Source organism: Lutra lutra, chromosome 6, assembly GCF_902655055.1.
Source record: "Lutra lutra chromosome 6, mLutLut1.2, whole genome shotgun sequence".
Taxonomy (NCBI): domain Eukaryota; kingdom Metazoa; phylum Chordata; class Mammalia; order Carnivora; family Mustelidae; genus Lutra; species Lutra lutra.
The window spans coordinates 3,678,283-3,704,957 of NC_062283.1; the positions used below are offsets into that span (position 1 = coordinate 3,678,283).

Consider the following 26,675-nt stretch of genomic DNA (forward strand, 5'->3'; position numbering starts at 1 on the left):
TGGGTGTGGAGAGATGAGAGTCTGCCACCGAAATGAGGTCATCCGGAAAGGCTTGAATTAGAATTAGAAAAGAATGTGTCTTTCAACCCTCTGTCACAACCCCAAGTGGTTCATCAAGTCAATGTCATGGTTTTGACCAGGACTTTAAAAAAAATACTCCTCTGAAATGCAACATAAAGTATTATGAATATAAAGTACCAGATTACACCAAATGTTTGTTTCAACAACACGTACATGCACGCGGGCGTCAGGTCGTGATGGAAAATACATTCCATATACATACGGTGGGTCACAATGTGGGGGGCACCCGGCCAGCTCCATCAGAAACACACGCAACTCCTGGTCTCAGGGTTGGAAGTTTGTGCCTCATGTTGGCTGCAGAAAGTCCTAAAAATAAATAAGTAAAGCCTAAAAAGTTAAGTAAAAAGGATTGGTCACCATCAAAGACGTCTGAGAAACCATCGTCACCAGAAGCTCACTTTCCCCGACGGGATTCAGCTTGTCCCCAGCACTAGGTGCACCCAGCTCCTTGCCCTGACCTACTCTTCCTCATGGCACAGCGAGGCCTGAGCAGAGATCCAGGGCAGGGGGAGGACATGGTGCCCTTGAAGGTCTCAGCTAAACAGACTCTGCCCCTTTCCTCCTGCTGTTTTGGACCTCTGTCCGGTTGCTTCCCCTGAGGTGTGCATCTGCATTATGTCATGGCGCCTCATTAAGGACCACCTTAGATACGGTGAAGTGTTGGATGTGGTGTGTGAGTGCTGTTCTAGAAGGTACATGGCCCAGCCCAGCGTGGGGGAGGGGCGTGGTCAAAGAAGGCTTCCTAGAGGAAGGTTCTCAGCATCACGCCTGGCACATAGTGGGCACTCGGTAACTGTTGGGACATTGAGAGAAGGCACTGGAAAGAGAAGTTGGCTGGGAGGAGAATGAGTAAGTAAATGTGGCTGAGAGCAGTGCACACGAAGGTTCAGAGCAAGGCAAGAATGTTGCAGATTCAGCAACTGTCGTAGCATTAGGGTGTGGGCAGGGGTGAAGGGTGGGGGAACGACGAAGAGGCTGGAGGCCACACCCCAGTCCTGTAGACTCACGAAGGGCTAGCTTGTGCATATATTGTTTAAGGAGCAAGGAGTCCGTGCAGACGAGGCCTCCGGGAGAATGGTCTTGCCAGAAACGGACGGTAGTGGACATGCGGAGTGGGGGTGCCCGCCAGGCCCTGGCTGAGTTGTCCCGTTGGGATGGCGGGTGTGCCTAGGCTCAGTAGCCGTGTGTGAGCGGGTGATCAGCACATGCAGCCGCAGTATAGATGTACTCCCCGGTGGTGATCACTGCCTTCCCAGCTGTATAGCCGCTGTCCTTTCTACATTTGCGACATTTACCCCAGTTTACCCTGAGCCATGCTTGTGTCTTCCACTGATCCCCTGACGTCTCAGTTCGATGTCCAGCAGACATCTCACACTTAGTGTGTCCACACCAGAGCCACGGACGCCCCCAGGCACGCCCGGTCCCCACCTGTGACACCAGCAGGCTTAGCCACTCCCTTTCCCAGACTGCCCTGTCCCGCTCTGTCCCTCACCCTTGTCACCCTGGGTGACACATACCGGCAGCCCACGCTCCTGCTTTTCTGCATCCTGTCAGCCCCTACCCAGCAGCCTGGGAACCTCCTCGTGTCCCAGATGTCAGACCATCCGATAGTTTCCCATTGCACATGAAATAAATGTGCTTTCCTTGTGGTCCGCCTCTCTGTCTCTACCTTTTTCTGCTCTCTCCTTTGTTCACTTCCCTCCAGCCATGGTGGCTCACTGCTTTTCTCCAGAGCTTGCCATGGCTCCCATCTCCCGGGCTGTTCCACTGGAACACACCCCCCACCCACCCAGATCTTCCCAAAGCTCACTTCTTCCTACCCTGCAGGTCTCAAGCCAACCACCTCTTTCTCAAATGTTTTCCTTGACCCTCCTGGGCAAGGAAGCCCTCCAGTCCTGCCACCATATTATCATCCTTTGTCTTCTCAGCACTGATCGTCATGGGAAATGAACCTATTTACTCCTGGAGGGATGTTTTGCCCACCTCCCCACACTGGACTCTTAGCTCCTGGAGGTTAGGGACCCAGCTTGTGCTGTTGACCACATCTCCCATGGTCTAGTGCCCAGTGCTCGGTACATGATAATTGCTCAGTGAATCCTATTCAGTGACTTTGCTTTGCATTATGGTTATAGCTTGGTTCTGCTTCCCTACGAGATTCTCTTCTCCTTAAGAGCACAGGACTTAGGTCCTTCTGATTTCTGTGTAGCGAATACCATCCAGTGTCAGTAACAGATTTCTCTGTGGACTCTAGAAAATAATTCCTTGTGTGAAAAGGTTAACTTTAAAACTATGAGGTTCGAAGAATGGGATTATAGGTTATGTCCTCCATGATCTCAACTCTCAACAAGTTGGATAGGAAAAAAGGAGAGCCCCATCCCTCCCACCAGCCCCATATGACTTTGTCGCAACAGCCATGTGTGGGAGCCTTTAGCCCATTTTTCAGACAAGACTCCCAGAGGTCAGAGATATTCAAACACCTGCCCTGGAGCTCATCTTTAGTTAAGGGACAGCCAGAGCTGGGCGCTGCTCCCAAGCCCATGCTCTCTCTTTTGATCCCTGGCCTTCAGGCTGGCCTGGGTCACTGGCAGCAAAGGCTGGGTGAGAAAGAGCCCATGCACAAGGGTTTTACACTGGGAGCTTGGTGGGCTGGGTCTGCATGACTGCAGGCCGTTCTGTCCTTACACGGTTTGACTCTTCCTATCAGTAGACTGGGAGCATTCTAACTTGTGTTGGAGGTGATGGGAACGAGCAGCAGAGAGACCTGGGACAGGGGGCTCTCTGCCTCTGTGAGCTGCCCATTCAGAGAACATAGGTGGCCAGTCCGGATTCATTCCGGGTGAATCAGGCCGTGCTCCTTGCCCCATGTTCGGTTGGTTTCCTGGCTTTCCATCTTGCCTGATGGAGTTGGGGGTTTAACCAAACATCTTCTGAAAGTAGAGACTTGCTGTGGAGGGAACGAGCGGGCTGGAATAACACAGGCTGAAATTGGGGAACGACAGGAAGCAGGGTCTAAGCTGCAGGTGGATGGGGTGGGGGGAGCCTGGGTGCCGACTTCCGCTCGGTGCCGGGAACCGTCTGAGTAGAAGCAGGCTGCATTCGATGGCCGTCGTGATTCGACGTCCGTCTCTCATTGTGCCAGCTGTAGTTGAGGGATGGGATACCCATCGGGGTTGGGATGAGGTCACCTTCCTTCTTGAGCTCCATGTGGAAATCGGAGCAAAGTTGGCCCTTCCAAATTCTTGGTTTCCCCAAACGTGCTTCTGAGGAAACCACCATCACTGCTAGAATTTGGTATTTGATTTCCCATCCACCAGGGCTGGGTCAAACATCGATCACAAGCCTATTCCTTTTTTTTTTCTTTTTTAAGATTTTATTCATTTATTTGAGATAGGAGGAAAGGGAGCATGTACAGCGAGAGGAAGAAGCAGGCTCCCCAAGCAGAGAACCCAATGCGGGGCTCGATCCCAGGACCCCGGGATCGTGACCTGAGCCAAAGACAGACACCTAACCAACTGAGCCACCCAGGTGCCCCTAGTTTATTCCTTAACAAAATCAAAATATAAAGTAAATGGTTTTTAGCTTTGACCCTTGATGTGTATTCTGCTGAAAATCCTACTGACTTTCAGACTGAAACCCATACTTGGAAACCAGACCAGAAACAAATTATTTCCATGCTCCAGATGTAACTGCATTTCTTTGACATATTTTAGTTTAGATTGTGTAACCTGATTCACAGAGTTGCTTCTTGGAGTTATACATTTTTTGCTTTCCTTGAGAGAAGCTACTTTAGGTGGCACATTTAGTAATTAATAAAATAGAAATTGAAAGGTAAAGTGAGTGAACAGAGTTAAGAGGAGTTAAAAAAAAAAAAAAAAACAAAAACCATAAACAAGGAGGTTATAGCCAAGTTCATTATCAGTGCCCCACTATGCCTGCATGGGGCTCTGTTCTGCTTGCTGGGAAGGGATGAAACCTTAGCCTCCAGAACTCATGTGGCAAGCTTCACACCTAACATCTGATTATCCACATTGAGCCATGAGACTATTTTCTTGCTCAGACAAAGGACCGCCCAACCAGAGCTGGGCTGTAGGGTGGGTGCCCACAACCAACCCAGGATTTTCCTCTGGAAGCAGCTTCAAATCGACCCTTGAGCATGTCCTCAGTCTCAGTTTAAATCCCCCAAAGCCATACCCAAGTTAGCACGGCCAAAGTGGTCTTTTCCTAAAATCTGCTTCAGAGCATCCTCTATCATGGGCATCGTGAAACCACAGAAATGCCTCTAGTTGTGCCTCGACTTCCCAGGTCACTGACTCTTTTGACCACCAGTATGCAGGTGTTTGATACTGAAATCTTAAAGGCTGGAGAATGTCAACGAAGGACATTCACGTAGGGCTTGCTGTATAGTTAGTATTAGGTCAAGACAACAGCTAGAGGCTATACCTGTGTGCTTTCAATAGCCAGGCTTCTTTGGTTACAGTTTGCCACCATAGTGGCACGTAGGAAGTGACTTCGATAGACCATTTATCTCACTGTTCCCTGTAGCTTGGTTTGCAAATAGTTAACTCACTTTAAAATGCAACCAAAGCCAGGGAAAAATCACCGGTGGCAAACAGTATTGCCTTGCGTTTGGCACATTTCCTCATAGATGAAGCGGACTGTGTTGATGATGATGATGGAAGATTGTGAGCAAATAACATACAAACTAACAGATCCGCAGACTGGAGAGAGGCATCTTGACAATCTGTTCTCTTTCGAGAATCTCCCTGGAGAGTCCGTCCCGAAGGGATGTCAGTCAAATGGAGTTGAACCAAACAGGACAAAGACCTTGGTTTCTGAGCCAGATCTGTTTTTTATAGAGTTTGGGTGGTAAGCCATCATTACCCCGAGATCTGTTTGAGGTTGGAGATTTAGGATAAGAAGTTATAAGACTCCTTGGAGATCCAGGAGATCCAGTGAGAACAAGATCTCCTGCTTGCTGATTGGCTGCCGCAGCTCTCCAGCCAGAATCCCAAGGCATCAGGCCCGTCAATCACCATCTGTTCTTTTCACTTAGTACCACTGGGGTTTACTGGACTCAAGTTTTTTAAACCAGTAGAATAAATCGTTGTAGGATTTAAAGCTTTTTTTAAGTAGGCTTCACGCTCAGTGTGGTGCCCCCACGGGGCACTTGAACAACTCATGACCCTGAGATCAAGAGTCAGATGCTTGGGGTGCCTGGGTGGCTCAGTGGGTTAAAGCCTCTGCCTTCAGCTCAGGTCATGATCCCATGGTCCTGGGATAGAGCCCCACATTGGGCTCTCTGCTCGGCGGGGGGCCTGCTTCCTCCTCTCTCTCTGCCTGCCTCTCTGCCTACCTGTGATCTCTGTCAAATAAATAAATAAAATCTTAAAAAAAAAATGAGTCGGATGCTTAACCAACTGAGCCACCCAGGTGCCCCATTTTGTTAGAGGATTTAATCTGGTTTTTGATGGTGGTGGTGGTATTAATGACTATTTTTCATCATCTTTATAGAGCTGATATCCTACGGACAGAGTAAATGTGTTACATTAAGCATTTTAAGCTAATTTTGATTATTCCTATTGATGTCACCGAGCCACGATGTCCATTCTGAAGGCGAGTTTTTACATCTCCTGGCCACCTCATTCCTGCCTTCCGCTTTTACGTGGATTTTCCAAAGAGCCAGTAGAGCCTTAAATACTTCTCTCAAGTTTAATAGTTTAAGTTTTCCCTCATTATTTACTCATACTTTTGCAAAAAAGTTAAAATCTTAACTTTTTATGACTGTCAGAATAACATTGTGCTTAATACGGCAATAAAGTACTGGTCTTTATTATACTAATGCTAAAAGGGGCATGTACCCGGTTCTCGTGTCCACAAGCATCGTGTTGCTTAGCCCAGTGGCACTAACCTGGGCTCTCAAGATGCCTGCTTGCAATTGGAACCAAGCCCTTTCATGCTCTGGATGACCCTTAAGAAAAAGCATTAAATTATAGGTACTTTTTAAAGAAAACACACAAGTGTGAAACTTCACATTGGTATCAGTTGCAAGATGAGTGAGAATGAACAAAAAGTGAGCCATTAACTGTTTTCCTGAAGAAAACATGACAGAGGTGGGAAGAGAAAGGTTTTTAATTTTCTTGCATCAAACAAACAAAAAAATTGTGCAGATCTGGAGAGTACGAAAGCAAATCAAGTTAACATACACATTGTCAGTCCTGTGATTTTCATGATAGGCTCTCGTCAGGGCTACTCCCTCAATGCTTTTAACACCGTGATGCCATCTACCTTTCATATGCTCTGGGACTCTGGATGTGGAAGTTAATAGGGTGATGTGGAGAGCTGGAGGTAATGATGTGTTCGGTGGGAAATAGCACCTCACGAAATCTCTGCATATTGTTCCCATTCCGTCCCCAGATTTATTGTACTTCTCCCAGAGTTGTGCCTTACATAGCCCTGCTCTCCGGAAAGTTTAAAACCTGCTCCTGTCTAACCAGTCGGCACAGAAAGGATTAGCCGTCTCTTTTTTTTCTTGGAGATCTATACCAGCTCAACGTTTTAAAAATGGAAATGTGTAGAAATGACTTTTCTTTAAAATTGTTAATTTGATTGATTGATTGATTGATTGATTGATTTAGAAATTGCTTTTTAAACCACACATGTGAGACTCTTACTTGGTTAGCTGTTGAGGGTATAAATCAATTAAGAATGACTGAGTTTTTGGTTCCCCTTGAGCATTGACTCAGCTGAAAATCTGGTAGGAAGTATTTAATTTTTCTAACCTAATTCATTAACCAGGAATTACCCAGATCTATTCTAGAAGTGCACAGAAAAGCAGAAGGTGAGCCTAGGATATCTTGTATCAAAAAGCAAGGACGGGCTCCACGTCCAATGGGACCATTTCAAAGGCTACAAAATCCAGATTGAAGTGGCTTCCCCCGGGACATTCTGAGCACCAAAAAGAATAATGACAGTAATAGTTTATGATAGGATGATTCATTGCCATGAGCCCATAGCAATACTAAGAAAGTAAAAAAGAGGAAGATACAGAGGATCTTTAAAAGGAATAATCTTTGCAGGGGATCAGCACCTAATGTGGGAATGATGAGAGAAGTAGAAAGGACTACAGTCTTGTAGTCCCCGTTGTAGTCATTCATCCAGTTAGGGATTGTCGATGGTTGTTTGAAAATGGGGTCATCCCCATGCAACAAAAGTATCACCACAGAGACTTACTATTATTTACCAAAGGGGTAATTATTAATTACCAAGGTACCCTTATAATGGCTGGTTGGGAGGTCCCCACCTAATGAACTTAGTGTTACCAGCAGCCCAGTAACCTGACATGGGTACTACCTGCTGTGACTGAGCTTTACCATCCCCCTTCTCAAGAGTGCCTGGTACGCAGTAGATGCTCAGTAAACATTTGTTGAATCTTAAGTAATACAAAACATCCCTGGTAAAGTGGTAGCCTCCTTCGACCAGTACCAACATTCTCTGTCTTCTCAGAGGCATCTCTGTCATGAGTTTGGACACTACCTGTTTAGTTTCTATGTTCAGATATACATGGATTCCTGAACAATAAATAGTGTTATTTTGTGTGGCTTAGAATTTACATCAGTGGCATCATACCATGTGTATTTTTTCCGAAACTTGCGTTTTTCATTCAGTATTAACCTCTTGAGGTTCGTTCATGTTGTTACCTGTGAAACTTTTTTTGCCTTTTAACTGCTGTTCTATCATTTCACTAAGTTTCATTTGAGTTATCCAATTCCCTGTTCCATAGGCTTTTAGATCGTTCCCAATTTTTGGCTATCTAAGTCTACTACTTACGCGTGCATCCTCACGCCCTGGTCCTTGACTTGGGAATAGGAGATGGAAAGATGACAGTATTCCTAATGTTCATTATCACTACCAGTTAGTGAAGCGCCATGAGGCCACTGAATGGCGCACAAACATTTATATTCACTTTATCTTATTTAATCCTCACAATACATTATTTTACAAACTAGAAACTAGGCTGATGTTACAAAAACATCAGCCAAAACTTCACAACCCCATAAGTGGCAGATTCGAGATTAGAGCTCAGTTCTTGGATGCCAAAGCCTTGAATGTGAGACCTACTCTTAAGAGAGGATCTCTCTTCACTCACTGGTCCTTCTCTTGTCCTAATGGGAGATGTTGGAGTCAATATAGTTAACTGGGTTCCAAAAAGTATGCCGAAGGAGTAGAGGCATGAGCTAATGATCTTTGTTCCATTGAAAAGTTGAGTTGTCTGTTGCCATGGTTTCCTTCTTCATAGGAACTTTTTTTTTCTTGCTTGCCTATCATTTTAGGAGTTGAACCAATTAAAAGGTCCCTCATCATCACTTAATAATGATCTTTAGGTGGACCATTGGGACAGAGTACTTGTCTTGTTGAATTAACCTTTCACAAAAAGAAGGGAAGTCTAAAATAATCCGTGAGACATAACCATCAACTGTAACTCACTCATGTCTGTATCCATAGCTGTGTCTCCAAGGAAACTTCCAAGGGGATGTGTGTTTAAAAAGGGGACCAGGAGTCTTTATTTCCGGCAATTCAATAATATGTGAAAATGTATTTTTACTTTTCCTCCTTCCATCTAGCAAGGCTGTTTCAATCTAATTTAATGAATCCTAAAATGACATCTGTTTGAAGAAAATTACCTAATAAAATATGAAATGAGTCTGGAGACTGAGGCTTTTCTGGCATGTTGCTGATGGAAGCCTTTCTGATAAGCACATAATACGCTGATGATAATGGTGATGTTGGCGATGGTTATGGGGAAGGCCTCTCGTGTGCCACCTTTTCTTTTTTTAATTTTATTTATTTCTTTATAGTACACATGTGAGAGCAGGGGGAGGGGCAGAGGGAGAGGGAGAATCCCAAGACTCTGCACTGAGTGTGGAACCTGCCACAGGGCTCCATCCCACAACTCTGAGATCATGACTGGAGCCTCAAATGCTCACTTGACTGAGCCACCCAGATGCCCCTGTGCCACCATTGTCCCTAAAGAGACCCAGACATTCTCAGATTGCGGGGCACCATGATTTCATTGTGTTGTGCTTTGAGAAAAAGTGCCACAGAAAAAATAAGGAACTTGAAAAAGAGCCCCAGGTGGATGGAGTAGATAGCCTTCGTCAGGGTGTGTTTTCAGGAAATTTAGAAAAGAGTCTCTTGGCCCCCCTCCCCCACCAAGTATTTTGCTTTCACAAAGCCTGATGTTCTATAACTGGACTTGTGTTTTGGTTGTTTTTAAAAATTCTTACAAAATTGCAGCATTAAGAAGATGACCTAACAACTGCTGGTGATCAGTGGGGTTTAAAAGATTGTTTAATTGAGACCGAATGTCAAATATAAGGCATAAGGGATCATCACCATTGATAACACTGTGGGTAGGTAGCTTTCTAGAACCTGGCATCAGCTCCATTCCTGAAAAGCTTTGGTGACTGAGGGGGAGAGAGGATGCAAAACTACTTCATCTTAAAGCACAGTGGGGAGCATCAGATGATAGAGAAGGATGCCCAGAAGGGATGTTTCTACATGCCTGGAGACAGCCTGTCCCCATGTTGTTTCTGGGTCTAGCAGTTTGGCCCAAGAACCAAAACCTGCATGGAGTTTCCCAGTGTCTGTCCAGTGTTCTGTCTACCATGTGCCTTTGGAGCTGATGACGTCTCCATTCCCCAAATGGGGTCCCCTACCTTCTGGGGTTTGTAGGTGGCATTCTGTGCACATGTAACAAAAGACGTCACGTCTCTAAGAGTTTCTGCCGTTTTCAAGCTGTAACTGTGCAACTGTGCGGCTGCTTACCCAGAGCTAGAATGGACGCATTAAGCCAATAACTGTGGCCTCATTCTTGCCTTATTCCTTTACTGTGAAAGCTTTTTATGGGGCTTCTCTGTTTGTTTGTGAACCGTGTCTCTCCCTCCCTTTTTCCTGTAATGCTGTTGCTTTATCTCTCTCCCATTCATCTTTTTTTCCTTCCTTTTTGCTGCATGGAGACTCTCTGCTGTACAAGTGTAAGTATTTCTCGGTGGCTCTGCAGTTTCTGGCTGTTCTGGTTTGCATTCTCGTACTCCATCTGCTTCTGTGCTGCCCCGCTGGTCTCCCCGGAGACTGAGTGTCGTCATCCATCTGCGGATCCTGCGTGAAACGGGCAGCAATCTCGAGACAAGGTTGCATTTTACAAGCTGGTTCAGCAGCAAAACAGGCAATGAATTGAAAAGATCCTCGCTCTGCCTGAAAGCCCGCAGAATGTTGATAGAGTGTATCAGCCTTCAAGAGGGGAGAAGTGGTTTTTTCCCTTTGTGTAAAAAAAAAAAAAAAAAATCACTCAAATATCTGGGTTCTGTTTTGTTTTGTTTTTCCTGATTCTTGCTTCCCAGGGTTGTAGAAAGTTGGCATCATGATTTGCTTCTTGTATCAGAAGAATTTTCCCAATTCATTACCCAACTGTTTTTTTTTTAAACCAACTGTGTTTTTGTTTTGTTCTTTTTTGTTTGTTTGTTTTAACCTCAGGGAAAAGAAAATCAGGGATTCTTGAGCCCAAAGTGAGAGTGTTATTTGTTATTCTTTGCACGAACTTGATAAAACGAACAAGGCAGCTTCTCCATCCTATTTTTGTGGTAATAGAAACAATTTCACTTTCGCTTAAAAAAAAATGTGTCTAGGAATTACGTGTTAAAAGTGAGTTTAACAGGAATAAAATGTGTTGTTCGTCAGACTCCAACATAAGTTGTTAAAGTGTTAAAGTAGTCCTATCACTTGAGTGACATACAGATCATCTCAATTTCGTTATAAAAACCAAATGAAATGAGTGAGATTTCTGAGCTATGTAGACATTGTGTTGCTTTTGATTCCTAGAGAATAGGGCCCTGCCTTTCGTCTGCAGCGGGCCATGGTGATGTTGGGATGAGAAAGAAGTCTTACGCGTGGGGTTTTCCTCTGAAGTTACTTTGTAAAGGTTTTAACATACTGTTCCTCTTCTTTCCCAAGTGTGTGAATATTGAAAATAATTTATTACAAAATGCATTTTTCAAGTAATTTTGTCTAGGCCTAAAATAATAGTTAACCATGAATTGATGTGTGAAGCGTCCTTTGGTGTGTGTACTTCTTCTTCGGGCTCTGACCCTCTATCTGAGGGGCACTTTATGATCTCTCCTGTCAGTAAATACTCATTGACAAATGTCCAGGGCAGGAAATGAAGACTAGGAAACAGTCTGAGAAAATTAGCCCTTTATTTTGATGTAAGAGCACTAACAGCTCTGAAGAGGCTGGTAAAGCTAGATTTTTTTCCCCGCCAGGTTGCAACTCATCTGATCAACAGGTGTGAGAAGGGTGAGAAGAGTGCATCTAAACCAGATTTCTGGAGAAACATGGAATATTTGTTCCTAAATATATACTTGGGTAGATAATCGTAGCTCATTGTTACATTTCCTCTTGCTTTAGATTTATATGTAGTGGGTTCATAGGAGAGAGCCAGTAAAGAGTGAGCAAGTTCAGTTTTTTCCTCTAAAACTGTTAAGGAAGAAAAAATTCAAAAGAAAGGAAAGAAAAATAGGAATGAAATAAAATTTGCTCCCCACCCCCGTTGTTATACTTAAACCATAAGAGAGCATGAAACTGTTCGTGCACCGAAAGAAATGTCTAAAATCGAGTTGCAGTCTTACACCAGTTGCAGAAACTAGTCTCATTTAAGTCTTGCTTGTTTTTTTTTTAAGATTTATTTATTTATTTATTTGACAGACAGAGATCACAAGTAGGCAGAGAGGCAGGCAGAGAGAGGGAGGAAGCAGGCTCCCTGCTGAGCAGAGAGCCCGATGCGGGGCTCGATCCCAGGACCCTGAGATCATGACCTGAGCCAGAGGCAGGGGCTTTAACCCACTGAGCCACCCAGGCGCCCTAAGTCTTGCTTGTTTTAGCTAAAGTCCATTGTCCCTGCACAAATGTCAAAAACTTCAAAACTAACAGATATGTCCCATTCAGTGGAAGAGTTTCATGTGAAATGCCCTCTGGAGATATTTACACTTGTACAGAGCATATGAAATGAAGGATAGCTTTGAAGCATTAGAAAGTCAAACCAAGAATGAACTAGTTCCCCTTTGGTTGATGTCTGCCATCAAATATCCTGATGAGTTCCTACAGTCCTCAGTGTGTCTGTGAAATCAGGTTGAGCTGAATGTCCTAGTCACAGATGGACATTAGTTTGTAAATATCTCTTTCTATATATATTTTCACATTATTTATAAATGTTATGCAGTCCATGTATTCTTTTATATATAATTAAATATACACATTCCACTTCATATATTTAAAATTGTCATATATTTGAAATGTCATAATGGTCACACATTTGGTCTCTTTTATAAAGGTTATGTAGGGAAACTTGAGCTAGATTATTTTTGCCCATGAACACTCTTTCTATAAAATCTAATCAAGAGTCACAGGAAAAAAATGTTGGAAGACATCTTCATTCCATGCACTTTTAAACCTCTTTCTTATTTATTTGTGGCTGTCTAAATGAATTGGCTGGAAATTATATCCCCAGCTGCTGTTTGCTCCTTTTACCCATCATGGTTGTGCACAAAGGGGATGGAATACTAAAGACATTTTCATTAAATGTAGTGTATATTTCAGGAGTTTGTGTCCCCTGAAAATCAATTGTTTTTAGAAGTTTCACCTATGGAGAGACCAGTCAGTCCACTACCTTGTTCGGTGGATGGCAGGGCCATTTGGGGGGGAGAACAACCTGGAAGCTGGGTCCCTCTCCAGTTGCATTGGGTTGACGCCATTTTTACGGAACCCGCAAGACCTATTGCTTTACAGATAGGTAGTCCTTAGATCGTCTGCCTTTAACAAAACCTTGAAAGAACCAAATCAGCTTTTCACTGTGTATCTCCAAAAGACCAGCCTGAATTTAAATACGATTGCTCATCTTTTCTCTCCCTTTTCTCTCAATAGTAAACAACAGCAAAGATTTAACTGTTGTTAAATCTGGAATAAAATTGTAGGAACTGTAAACTAGTTTGCTTTAAAAATCAGTGTGAACCAATTAATTCCTTGAACCAAAGAGAGTTTGTCATGCGTGTGGATGTTTTTTGAGAAAGCCTTACATGACCCCCTATTAAATGAAAGACTACCAAGTAAGTTGTCTTGTCTCTTAGTTTAGACAAATACTAGTTTCCAGAATCAGACCAATTAAAACATCCCGCAGATCCATTCATCTGTGTATCGATTACGAAGTGTACAGTTTTGAGGGATGCTGGGTCATCCTCATGATGGCTCTGTCCCCGGTGCTGCTCCTAATGCCAGCTCCAGTACGAGCCCTTGTCATCTCTGTGACTCAACTTCTTCCTTCAAATTCGTTTCTCTGGATGACAACTGAGGCCACCTCCCGCTTTCACAGTTGGGGTCCTGCTGCGGGAGAAGCTAATACCCCCCTTAGATTTGGCTTTGCGTCATCAAGATTGGCACCAGTGCTTAAGATGTTTGGTGATTTGAGGTTTGATCTCATTTTTAAAAGACTAACAGGATCAAAGACTCTTCCTGAGAAGTGACAAGCAGATACAGACTCCTAAGTCATAAGTTTTTTCCTAGTTAGCCTTTTCCCATAATGTAAACCTCAAAATCTTGGTGGCAGAAGTATGAAACAAAACAGTTACAAGTGCTGACACCCTTAAAGGGATGAAGAGTTGGGGGTTGCCTTACATCCCTGATGTGCAGGTGTTAACGAACAGTGAATAGTTGGCAGTTTCAGTTGTTAGCACCTGGTGTTTACAATCTTTTAATCTGGTTTTTTACATCCATTTTAATATCCTCATGTGCAGCTTGGAATTATATTCTGTATCATTCATCGTTCCTTTCCGCCATATAAATAGAATGTAACTGATGAATGTAAATCTTCATATACATAGAATGCAACTGACCGGATGTAACTGAAGGTAGCTGGAGACAAGAAGCAAGCAGCGGGCTGTCTGGGTTGAGAGCACTGTAAACACTGAGAAATGTGTGGGCTCAGTCTCTCCAGGCAGGCTGTCAGATGTGACCAACCATCCTCGAAAGAAGGGAAACAAATACTGAGTGTAACATTTGATCCCAGATGTTTCTGCAGCCAGCCCTTCCCCCGCCCCCCCAGGAGGTTTCTGAAGTTTGAAAGGCAAGTTTTCTGTGAGTACCTAAGTGCTTTCTTTGTTTCATTGCTAGATGACTCCTAAATCCAAACGGAAGAGTATCCATAGCCGGATGCTGCGACCCGTTTCCAGAGCCTTCGGTGAGTCATTAATGAATGCCCGCCATTTCCCTGGGACTGTGACACACCCGCGGCAGGGACCTCTGACCACCTCAGGGATGCCTCCCAGTGATGCTCTGTGTGAACAGATGGGGACCAGGAGCGCACTTGCTGTTCCGTGATACACTTAGAGTCCCTTTGAGGAATTCTGTATTGCGCATTCGTCTGCAGTAAGCGTTAGCCCAGGACTCTGCTTTATCTCAGAGATGGAGTTTGACCTCGATAAGGCGCTGGAGGAGGTGCCCATTCACATCGAAGACCCGCCTTTCCCGTCCTTCCGACCAGAGAAGCGGAGCTCCGGGCTGATCTCCGAGCTGCCTTCCGAGGAGGGGAAGAAGCTGGAGCACTTTACCAAGTTAAGGCCAAAACGGAATAAGAAGCAGCAGCCCACCCAGGCGGCGGTAGGTGGCCGGGAGGGGCCCCTTCTCCCCCTCACCCTTTCCCTTCCGGTGGGGAGGCTGGAGATTGGCCCAGGCACCTGGCCCTGCATGGACACGACAGCTCCAACTGTGTTATTTGCTGCCCAGGCCCCATTGTAAGAGCCCGTGGTTGCCACTTGTTGATTTCTGTTGTGTCTGCTCCACTCTGGGTTCAGTTGTTCACCTGCCTCCTGGACTTCAGTGTCCCAGAGCCCCTCGGGATCCACACATTCAGAACTGGGAGCCTCTCTCTCTGCAAACCTGTCTTCCTCTCATAGCCCCTGTCCCCCACAGAGGATCACAGTTGACCCTGAACACCAGGTCCCCACTGCTGACCCTGATCTGCTGTCCACTTTCCTCCTTGTCATCCCTGACGTTGCTGCTTCCCATCCTGGGTGTCAGTCCTCCAGAGCTGTAGCCATTTTCTCATCACTTGCCCTCTGTACCCCACACACTTCCTGGGATGATAACCACTTATCTTTCAGATCTCCACTTGTCTCAGCATTTCAGAAAACCGTCCCTGTGTCTATCTCTGTCCTCCCATAGGTCTGTGTTTACATGACTTCAGGGGAGGTCATTTTCACAGACTGGTTGTGCACAGTGCACCTCCTGAACAACCCTCCATGGAGGCCTCGGCTCCTCCAGTGCCTGCTGCTCATAGCTATTCTAGCTGTCTTTATAGCTCTTGTCATAGTGTTCTCTAAGCACACTGTAAGCTCCGTGTAGGAAAGAATGTGGTTTATTATCCTTGGATTTATGGATTTTTGTAGTTTCTAGTTTCACATTCAGGTTCTTAATGCATTTTGAGTTCACTTGTATGTATGGTATAAGAAAGGGGTCCAGTTTTATTCTTTTGTATGTAGCTGTCCAGATTTCCCAACACCATTTGTCAAGAGGAAATTGTCTTTTTCACATTGCTTATTTATGCGTCCTTTGTTAAAGATTAATTGGCCATATAATCATGGGTTTATTTCTGAGCTATCCATTCTATTTCAGTGATCTATAAGTCTGTTTTTGTGCCAATACCATACTGTTCTGATCACTACGGCTTTGTGGTATAGCTTGAAATCTGGGTATGTGATACCTCCAGTTTTTTCTTTTTGAAGATGCTTTGGCTATCTACATTCTTTTCTGATTCCATTCAAATTTTAGGATTATTTAATCTCATTCTGTGAAAAATGCCATTTTGATAGGAACTGCATTAAGTCTGAAGATCGCTCTTGGATATAGTATGGGCATTTTAACAATATTTGTTTTTTCAATCCATGAGCACAGAATATCTTTCCATATTTTCCATATTTTTGTGTCATCTTCAGTTTCCTTCATCAACGTTTTACAGTTTTCAGAGTACAGTTCTGTCACCTCATTGGCTAAGTTTTTTCCTAGGTATTTTATTCTTTTTGTTGCAATTATAAATGACACTCTTTCTTTAATTTCTCTTTTTGCTACTTTATTATTCCTGTATAGAAATGCAATGTTTTTCTGCATATTAATTAAAGGTCCTGTGACCTTACTGAATTCACTTATTAGTACTGGCAATTTTTTGGTGGCGTCTTCTGGGTTTTTTCCTATACATAGTGTCATGTTTAGTGAAAGTATTTCTTTTTCTTGTCTGATTGCTATGGCTAGGTCTTCCAGTACTATGATGAGTAAAAGTGGTGAGAGTGGATGTATTCACTTTTTCATAGTTGTGTCATCTTGGTAACTGGTAGCAGTCACTCTCAAGCAACACCTGTAGTCTTCTGTATTTATAAGCGTCTTGCAGACAGAGAAAAAAGGGAGCACATGCGTCGGGAAATGTGAGCTTACCCAGAAGTGCTAGTATACTTGCTCTTACATCTCACTGTTCAAAAATGAGCCATATTTCCAGCCACAGGTGCAAGAGCATCTGAGAAGATAATGTGTTTCACTTGGTCTGATGGATACGCCAAATAAGTCAGGATTTGATACCGAGACTGGGTAGGCACGTAGCAGTTTCTGCTGTTCCTTACTCAGTTGAGAAAGTTTCCTTCCTAGTTTGCTAATTTTTTTTTCAGTGAATGATGGTTTAATTTTGATTGGTTTCTTCCTTCAGTATTTCTGGAAATTAATCATTTATCTTTCTGGAAATTAATCATTTTTCTCTTTTGTTTTGCTGTTGTGGTGAATCACAATAATGGACCTTCCTAAAGGTATACCACTCTTGATAATAATCGTGATACCCTTGATTATTTTTTTAATTCTAGTATAATTAACATACTGTGTTGTACTATTTTCAGGTATATATCCTTGCTTTGTTTTAATATACTGCTGGGTTTTGTTTACCATATTTGGGGGGGTTAATCTATGTGCATAAATAAGAGAGACCTATAGTTTTTCTTATTCTTATCTAGACCATCCCTCTACTTGGGTTTCAGAATTTTACTATCTTCATAAATTAGTTCAGAAGCTCTCTTTTCCTATTCTCCAAAACTGTCTGTATCCAATGGAGATTTTCTGCCCCTCCCCTGGGAAGCCGTCTGGGCTGATGTGTCATGTGTGTGCTGGTGATGCCTATACATAGATTCCTCTTCTAGGGATTTGCTTTCTTTTGTTACAAATCTAATCAGATTACCTAATTCTTCCTGAGACCACCTTGGCCATCAGTGTTTTTCTAGGATGTCATCCACTTAGTATAATTGTTCATTTAGTTGTTTATAACATTCTTATAACTTTTTAATTTCCTGAACTGTAGCTGTGTCCCATTTTTCCCCTTTCTGATCTATTTGGCCTCTCTTCTCATTTTGCAAGGTTGTCTCTTTTATTACTCTTTTCCTTTTTTTTTTTCCCCCTGAAAGAATCAGCTTTGGTTTTTTTCGTCCTCTCAATTTCATCAATTTTTGTCCCTTTATTATATTTCCTTCACTTTACATCGTCGCGGTTACTTTTTTCCTGACTTAATTCCTTCACTCTCTCTTCTCCGTGATTCTTACCGTAATGTATGCGTGTAAGACTCCATGATCATTCAGCTCTCTCATTAGCACTGCTTGGGTGTATGTGTTCAGAGTTACTAATAATATACTAATTGTCCTTCCTCCCTGCCCATCTCTCTCCATGCGGCCTCTGGAGACATTAGGAGAGGTTTGGCAGCTGCCTCGTCGGAAACCAGGTGCACCACCCACAGTGTTTCCTTGGTGCGTTCATGTTCATAAGCCTGCCGGAGGGTGGTCTGAAGTGTCATTAGTCCTCATAATCACTGGCTCATCTTCTCAGCATTCGTAAATTATCCTTTTAGCATGTATTCATACACCAAAGTGCAAAATCGATTTTCGATTTGTCAGATACCGCAACAGCCACTCCGATGTCCCGTTTTCTTTGCAAAAGCCTTTCTTTGCATGCGTCCATTCCAGCTGGCTGAGGGATAGGATTTCTGCTCTCCCCTTCCAGTAATGACGCTGTAATTTTTAGTCTGAAATGTATGCTCCTTGACAGAGAGACCAAAGTCCAGTGGGATCCAGGGAGCTTCTGATGTTTCTGTGTCCCTTCCTTTCCTTTTGCTAGCAATTGAGCTCAAACGGCGTGTGTGTTTAGCCTTGAACTGTTCTGACAGACGGTTTCATTCTTGTGTTCAGTATTTCTGCTGCTCTCCGTATAAGCTGCTGACACCTCCCCCTTCCAATTCTAATGGATACATTTTAAACCGCATCTCACTGAGGATCTCCCAGTGACTCTGGACTTCCCATCACCTCTCTGCTCTCAGCGTCTTTATCTCTAAAGTGACAGGGTTAGACTGGGAGGGATCAGCCTCAAGGTCCGTCCAGCCCTGAGAGCTAGCGCATCATGCAGGAAAGCGGACTGATTTGTTGAGCCCTGTCTGCTTCCATCTCTGAAACCCACTGAAGTTCTCCCTGACCCCTGAGAACCTTTTGTGCTCGCTCTGCATTCCATTTCAAAGCAAGAAGAAAGGAAAGGGCTTAAAGGAGAAATATATGCTAGTAAAAAATCGTGTTTTTTTTCCTCTTTCTCAAAATGAGAAGAAGAATTTGAGAGGGAGCCTCTGAAGGGAGTCATGGGTCCATTGGAAGGAAGCCCCGTGTTAGGACTGTATGTCCTGGCCTCATAATCCTTCTCGTCCTTCAATCGGGACCCGTGTGGGTGCCTCCCACTCTCTGAGGCACTGTTTGATCTGTGACTAATCAAAAACTAAGATGAAACTAACCTTTTCTTTTCAGTGCAAAGAGTAGATGGGAACATGAAACCATAACATGCGAGACACTTGTGCGAACGATCAAGCATTCAGCACACACGGGGCGCCATCATTACCAGAGAGAGCCCATTCTCCATTCTTTCACAGAAGGAGAAATGCTAACACAAGCAAGTTCTGTGCTACTTTATCTTCTGTGGTAAAAGAGACTCAGAGAGCTGCTTTCTCTCCCTAATTGAGTTATAGAGAACTTTGCTGATTCTCTGCTCTATTCTACTGTGTAGGAAAGCCTTGCTCCAATAAAAGCACCATTCAGATGAGACATATCAGTTATTATTCGCATTTCATGGGAGTTCCTTTGTCTGTGATCTGTTATCTGCTCGCTTTTTAGCATTTCACAAACATGAACTCAGACACGTAGCTCATTTTCGTAATGGAGATTTCCCAGTGAGTGAAGTGGATGATTGCTTAGAGCATGTGATTGGCTTTTTCATTAAACAGTATGTATGCAGACTCGGACAGGAGCCAGCTTCCCCCAGAGGTAGCCTGACACTTGCAAATCAAGATTACAGAGAGCCTCCCCCCCACCACACTGTGGCAAGACATTCAGACCAGATATCTCAACCACAGGAGAATCTGTTCTTGTACCCAAAGGGATGGGCAACCTATGCCCTCTTTCTCAAGGGCCCACAACCTATTGGTGTGAAATATTAACTTAATACACCATTGCGGACACAAATCAGACAGGTGGTGAAGCTCACTGTGAGTTGTCCATTCAAGGAGCAATGCTGACTTGATAAATGATTTCCTTACACCATCTCTCCTGAGACCCAAGCTTTCAAGTATCTGCTGGGTGACTGACCCTGGGTTTCCCACAGCACCTCAAATGCTCATCAGAAATTGGACTCATCATTTCTTGCTCCAAATCTGGTCTTTGAACTATGTTCTCTCGAACAAGGCTCCTGTTCACCTAGCCTAGGAACTTCGACCTCATCTGAGGCACCTCCTTTCCCAGTTCTCAAGCCCTTAATTTGCTCCTCATCTCCTCCAGATTAGACTAGACTCTTCTAGGAATCTTTCTTTTGTGTTCCTGAACAGATTCGCCTACATACATTCCCGGGCTTCTCCAGTATGCCCTTCATGCTGCCCTAGAATTATCTGAACAGAGTTCAGGTTTGGTCATGCCCTTCTTTTGTGGTTTCCCTATCACCTGCAAAGTAAATTCCACATTCTTCAGCGTAAGATTCAAGACTATTCACCATAGGTCCTTGTGTCATTAATTGGGAAGTATTCGTTCAGTAGAGATAACAAGAGATACACAACTAAACATGACTTAAATAGTGAGAAATACTGCCAAGAAATCTAAAATTTTCAGGATCAAAGACTGGTTTATTCAGCAGCAAAGCACAAACACTCAGGTGTTTTCTGCCCTTTCTGCCCTTCTGCTCTGTCGTCCAAGACATGGCTTTTGTCCTCAGGCTTGCCTTCTCTTGAACCCCACGGGGTTGCTGTGGCTCCGACATCACATCCTCCTGCATATAACCATGCAGGAAAACATACATTCCTTCCTCTGCAGGAAAACCTGCTCATGAGCCCCTAGCAGTTTTGCCTTACATCTTACTGACCGGAATTATATCATACACCTTAGCTACCATCATGGGCAAGGAGATAGAATTATGGTATTTGGTTCATACAAGTAAGTATTTACACCTTGAAATCAGAGTTCTTCCCGCCAGAAAGAAAGGAAGTGGTGTTGGGGGGGGGGGGTTGGTTGCAGTGGCCCATGTTAGTATCTGCCAGGGTTTGTACTGAGCCATTAATCCCACCCACACACTACTGGCCCCTGGCCACCCAGTGCTCTCCAGTCTCAGAACCTAGCCCTGTTTCCTTTCCCTTGTGCATTTTCTCTTCCCTTACCAGCACCTGCAATGCCTTTCTCCGTCTCTAGGGGCGCTGGGCACCTCACTGCCTGGGACAGCCAGCCGCAGGAAACTGTGCCTTAATAGTGCATGCCTCGCTTTTGTTCCTGCCCTCATCACAGTTTGACACAGGACTTCCCCTCCTGTAGACCGTCGGGGCCCTTACTTAGCCGGTCTCGTCCTTCCCGCGGCCCTCATCGCCGTGCCTGGAACGGGACTGTGATGTTTGACAAGTGACATGGCCTGAATGACCGTTCCCCGTGTTTGACTTGCAGGTCTGTGCCGCCAGCATCATCCCCCAAGATGGTGAGCAGAACGGCCTTATGGGAAGAGTGGACGAAGGTGTGGATGAATTTTTCACCAAGAAGGTGACCAAAATGGATTCCAAGTGAGTTCAGAGTCATTCCACTAATAATACTTCCTAATGCACATTTAAATTATTAAGTTGCCATTAAATTCACCATGCCAGGGCTTGTTTATCTTATTTATATGGCGTGGGATTGACTCTTCTGATGGTTTGCAAAACGTGATCTCAGGTCCAGCAATCTCACTGTCCACCGGGAACTTACTAGAAAGGCAGATTCTCAGGCCTCCACCCCAGACGCACTGAATCCGAGACTCTGGATATGGGGCCCAGCAGTCTGTAATTTTCTAACCCTTCCAGGGTAAACTGAGGCATGCTGAAGTTGGAGAACCGTCGTACTGTTCTAAAACCACAGAACACATGGGCTGTCTTTAAGGTCTTTACCACCGGCGCCTGGATGACTCTATGTCAGGGTGGTGAACTTCAGCAGCTGACGTCACTTATTTCTAAACTCTCCTGACTCAGAGTTTAGTGCATGGGGGGCTTCAACAGGCAGCGTCCAAGGAAGTTGTCTCATTTTCTTATTCTTAAGGGCTGTTTCCTTAAAAGACACGCCTTTTAGGAACTTCTGCTGACAGCGGTTTAACCTGGAACGCTTCCAGCCGTAAGCAGGATTCATTCCGAGTACTTTAATCCCCAACCCAAATGCAGACCTGTCCCCAGACACACTCTTACCATGGACTTGTGTCTGTGACATATTCATCCCCTGGAGACACCCAATTCAGGAGCGCCTCGTGCCCACAGCAGGAAGCTGAGGCTGGCGGGGTGGGGACCCGCACAGGGAGGGAAGACACCGACCGGGCCAGTCTGTGGGTGGCCTCAGCAGATGGTGAGGTGGAAATGAGTGGAGTTTTTATGTCCATGCCAGTAGAGCTTACTGCACATTAGAAGCTTCAGGACCTGTTTATTTGTCTTCTTTGACCCTGGCCTTGAATTGTGGCATCCTAGGCCACGAAGATTCCCAGCTCCATTCTTCTCGAACTAACCTCGGTGTCATTCATTCTCTGAAGTTGTCTCGGGATGGCTCCGTCCCCACCCCCCAGATTAATTGCTCTTTCTCTGCCACTGACTCAAAGCTTTTTTTGTATTTTTTTTTATTTTTTTTTTAATCCCCTGCACCCATCTGTTAGAGTGCACACAATCCTCTGAGTGTTTCTTCTGTTTTAAATTTTTTTACGGTACGAGGAATGGACGGATGCATTCTCAGTGTAAAAGACTCAGGCAGTCCCGACATGCCAACCTAAACAGAACAGAACAGGAGAGTCCTTTTTCAGGATGGGCTCTCAAGTCATCCATCCCCAGAGAATGGCTGTTCTTCGGAAGCGTCCCCCAGGCCTTCCTGTTCGTTGTAACTTGAGTGTCTGACCCTGCCTGTAATTTACAGTCTGCCTTTGGTCACAGTTGGTGGGATGAATTTGGACTGTCTCGCCCTGTATCCCTACAAACCACAGACACGGTTGCAGGCTCACCGCCTCCCAAACTTCAGAAGGTGATGTGTTGTTGGTGGAGAGGTGTACGCACTCCTGATCTGAGCCGTTCACACCCGCCCCCGTGTGATTTCCTACATCCTTATGATGCCTTCTTCTGTGATGGGCTCTGGAGGAAAGTTAGGCATGTTTTTAGAAGGTATAAAATCTACTTTCTACAAAGATACTGCTTTGGGAGTATGTTGCAGTGCACAAGTAGACAGAAATAGAGATCAATTTTCATCAAATGGTGGAATCTACTAGAAGTTTTGATTTTTTTTTTATGTCTTTTTGTTGTATAAAAACAGACTGTCAGTTTGATATGTAAAGGGCTAGGCACGGGTAGAATCTGCAAGCTGTATGAAGAATGTTTGCAAATCAAAGTTAGAAATGCTCTTAGTTTAAAATACCAGATGTTCTACAAGGCTCTCCCCAAAAAGGAAAAAAAAAAAAAAGAACAAAGAAAAAAACAAAGGAACTCCATTGTTTCTTTCCTCACTCCCTATTCCCCAGAGGCAAATAATTCCTACACCTTTCGCTGCTTATTTTTTATTTGTACTTCCATATTTTTTAATAATATTTTTTGCTATTTCCTGTTTTTCAGTTTTAGGTAGCAAGCACAACTGTTAGCTCCTCACTGTAGAGGATGGCAGTTTAGCTCTGATACCCTGGACCCGACTGCCCACCACACACACACACACACACACACTCACATACACACTCTCTCTCTCTTCCTTGTGAATACGCACAGCTGAGTTACACCATCTTCGGGTCTGCTCTCCTTCGTGGTTTTTTATGTTCCCTACAGTTAATAATCATCCCCTTTGCATTTGCTGACTTTTCCGTAGTCCTGTCTCTGCCATTCCCATACGTCTCCAAGAAAATTATAAACCTCCTCTGCATTTGCTCAAGTATTCTCCATGTCATTTCCTGGGACAGACAGATATACTTCCTTCACTGGTGCCTGACCAACTCTGTGTGGCATCTGGGAGCAGTTCCTGCTGTCCCCTGCCACCTCCCATCTTGGTCTGCTGGGGGCTTCCCCTTGCCGCATACTTGTGTCCTTTTCCTGTTTCCTTTGGCCTCTGTCTTCTCCTTCCTTTCCTGACTCCCTCGTTTTGGTGGATGGCCTCCTCTGGTTGTCTCCTGAGAAGGGCACCTTGTGGGAGACTCATAGATCCATCTTTCGTTTTGATCAACAGTGTGACTACATACAGAATTCTAGGTTGAATCCATCTTACCAAAGAGTTTTCAAAACCTGGTCCCATTCTCTTCTAGCTTCTAGTGTTACTGTTAGAATCTGTCTGTTGGGGAGCAAGGATACCCTGTCCTCTTCAAGATCCTTCTAGCTGGACTAAGAATCAAATTGACAAAAGAAAGATTAACAGGAGAGAATCAAATATCATAGTGTATGTACAGGGAAGCCTCACAGAGGGGAAATGCCAAAGACGGTCAGGCCACATGAGGCATATATGTCGTTTTGAGCTAAAGAGACAGGGGCTAAAGGGACAGGGGTCTGGGACTTCAGCGGGAAGGAACGCAATTCTCAGGAGAGTGAATGTTTGGTACACAGACGTCTGCTGGGCCACTCAGACAGTGGACACTGAGGACCTTGATCCAACAGGCCTTGCTAGGGTCCTCCCTCGTCTACCACTCCTGGTTCATGGCACAGTGTAGTTCTCGAAGCCGACAGCTCTTTCCCTGGACCAGCTCCTCTGTCTAAATTCTTTTAGGCTGTCGAGGGAGATGGAAGGAGCTTTTCCTGAATCGGCTGGATTTTGATGACTTTTTCATTCAAAATAATCTTCATCCCAAAGCAGCCCATCTTGAGGCAGGCTGCCCTTGGCCGAACAAATCTATTGTCATCATGAGCCCGGATCCTTTCTTACTTATTTTTGTGTTTACTCTTTTCTGGAAGCATTTGGGATTTTCTCTTTGTTCCCAGAAATTTATGATGATTGACTCTGGGTAGGTTTTGTTTTGTTTTATTTTGAGTCCATTTGCTAGGCCCTAATGAGCCATTTCAACTGGAAAATTCGTGTGCTTTGGTTCTGGAATTTTTCTTGAATTATTTTTTTCATAATGTCTTCCCTTCTTTTTTCTCTATATTCTTTTTCTTAAAACATCCATTATGCAACTTATGTGTTTCCTCTATGGATTCACCAGCTTTTGTTTTGTTTTGTTTTTATCTTTTGTCTCTTGTTTTCTCATTCTTTCTGTTACCTGCTCCCCGATTCCTCACCATCTGGGAGATTTCCACAGCTATACCTTCCAACCTTGGGTTTTATACTACTGCCATCACATTTTCCTGTTATGCTTGTTTGATGGCACAGCAGTATTTTGCTCTTTCCTTTGAAATGAAATAGAACACTAGTGAGCTTGGAAGGTGGTGAATGAGAGGCAGTGAGGCTCTAACGGGATCCCCAGAGGCCAGCAAGGAGGAGGCCACGGCCGGCTGTGGGGAAGGTCAGAGGCCCGTCCTGGCAGCATCCGCCAGAAGCTGGATCCCACCAGGCAGGCCCAAGATGGCGGCGCCACGACCGGAAACCCTGCTTCCCCACACCAAATAATGAATATTATTCTCTCTTTTTAACAACTGCACATAAAAGGTAGAACCCCAAACCCCTGCACACAGCTCGCTCTCTCTTAAGCTTATCGACTCCTATCTTACAAGTGTACTTTGTTTTTGTTTTGTTTTGTCTTTTTATTTTTTTTTAAGATTTTATTTATTTATTTGATAGAGATCACAAGTAGGCAGAGAGGCAGGCAGAGAGAGAGAGGAGGAAGCAGACTCCCCGTGGAGCAGAGCACCCTATGTGGGGCTCGATCCCAGGACCCTGAGATCATGACCTGAGCCGAAGGCAGAGGCTTAACCCACTGAGGCACCCAGGCGCCCCTTGTTTTGTTTTTTTAAAGATTTTATGTTTCAAGTAATCTCTTTGTGGGGCTTGAACTCATAACCCTGAGATCAAGAGCTTCCTGCTGCACCAACTGAGCTGGCCAGGTGCCCCTTGAGTGGGTACTTTTGGTTTAATAAACTTTCCCACTTGTGTTGCTTATCCACTGTGTCGTGTGTCTGTCCTTGAATTCTTCTTCATGTTGAAGCCAAGAGCATTCCGGGACATCTTTGGGACGGGCTGGATCAGGAGCCCAGGGTCTCCCCATTTCACGTGGCAGCAAGTGGAGCCTGTTGACTGGTGGACTTCAGTGTAGGGTACCCTTCTTGGACCATTTTGTTGGGGGAGGGTCTCCCTGACTATCCAAGTCTTTGAGTCTTTTCTTTTGAGCTTGTCGGGAAATTTGACCCCCTGCCTGGAGGGCATAAACCTGGCCCATTCTAAGATCCAGAATGAGGGAAGGAGCCTGGGAACATCTTTGTCCCAATATGCAGGCTTTCTTATGATTATAGGGGAGGAAAAATAATTTTCCCTCTACCCTTCTAGGTTCCGGCTGAGATACTTTTATAATAAAAGACAGATTAACAGGAGAAAAACAGAAGTTCAAGAACATGGATACCCTCTATATACATGGGAGAGACCCAGAAAAACAGAGTAGTTCCCCAGAATGGCTCAAGCCACCATCTTAAAATACTATTTTTAGCTAAAAATAAAAGAAAGATGTTGGGATGGCGGGCAGGGGACGAGTGTGGGGAGGTTACCAGGAAAAGGACTATAAATGTTGTAAGGGTGTTATACAGATTTAAGTCCATACCTTCTCCTTTGACAAATTTCTAGAGATTATTATCCTTTTCCTGCTACTGAGAAGAACACACTCTTACAAATGGAGATTTCTCTTATGAATGGCTCTTCCAAAAGGGCAACTTGTACTCAGTTTTCAGAGCTGCTCCAGTGTCTGCTATTTCTTAATCAGCCTAAAATAATCCTTATGGCAGGGGTCCCATGGTCTGCTGCCCTCCACCTGAACCCCCCTGTTCTCACAATAGCACATGTGCCTCAGCTGTC

General features: G+C 44.4%; 1 protein-coding gene across 6 annotated transcripts in view; it reads left to right on the top strand.

Annotated features, from left to right (window-relative positions):
- CARMIL1 (capping protein regulator and myosin 1 linker 1) overlaps positions 1 to 26,675 on the top strand; it is a 315,620-nt gene that overhangs the window by 266,762 nt on the left and 22,183 nt on the right. For all 6 annotated transcript variants that reach the window (XM_047732884.1, XM_047732885.1, XM_047732890.1 and 3 more), the window contains 3 exons: positions 14,299 to 14,365; positions 14,588 to 14,784; positions 21,159 to 21,271. In XM_047732884.1, coding sequence (XP_047588840.1) covers positions 14,299 to 14,365; positions 14,588 to 14,784; positions 21,159 to 21,271 — 377 coding nt within the window. The remainder of the gene's footprint in view (positions 1 to 14,298; positions 14,366 to 14,587; positions 14,785 to 21,158; positions 21,272 to 26,675) is intronic.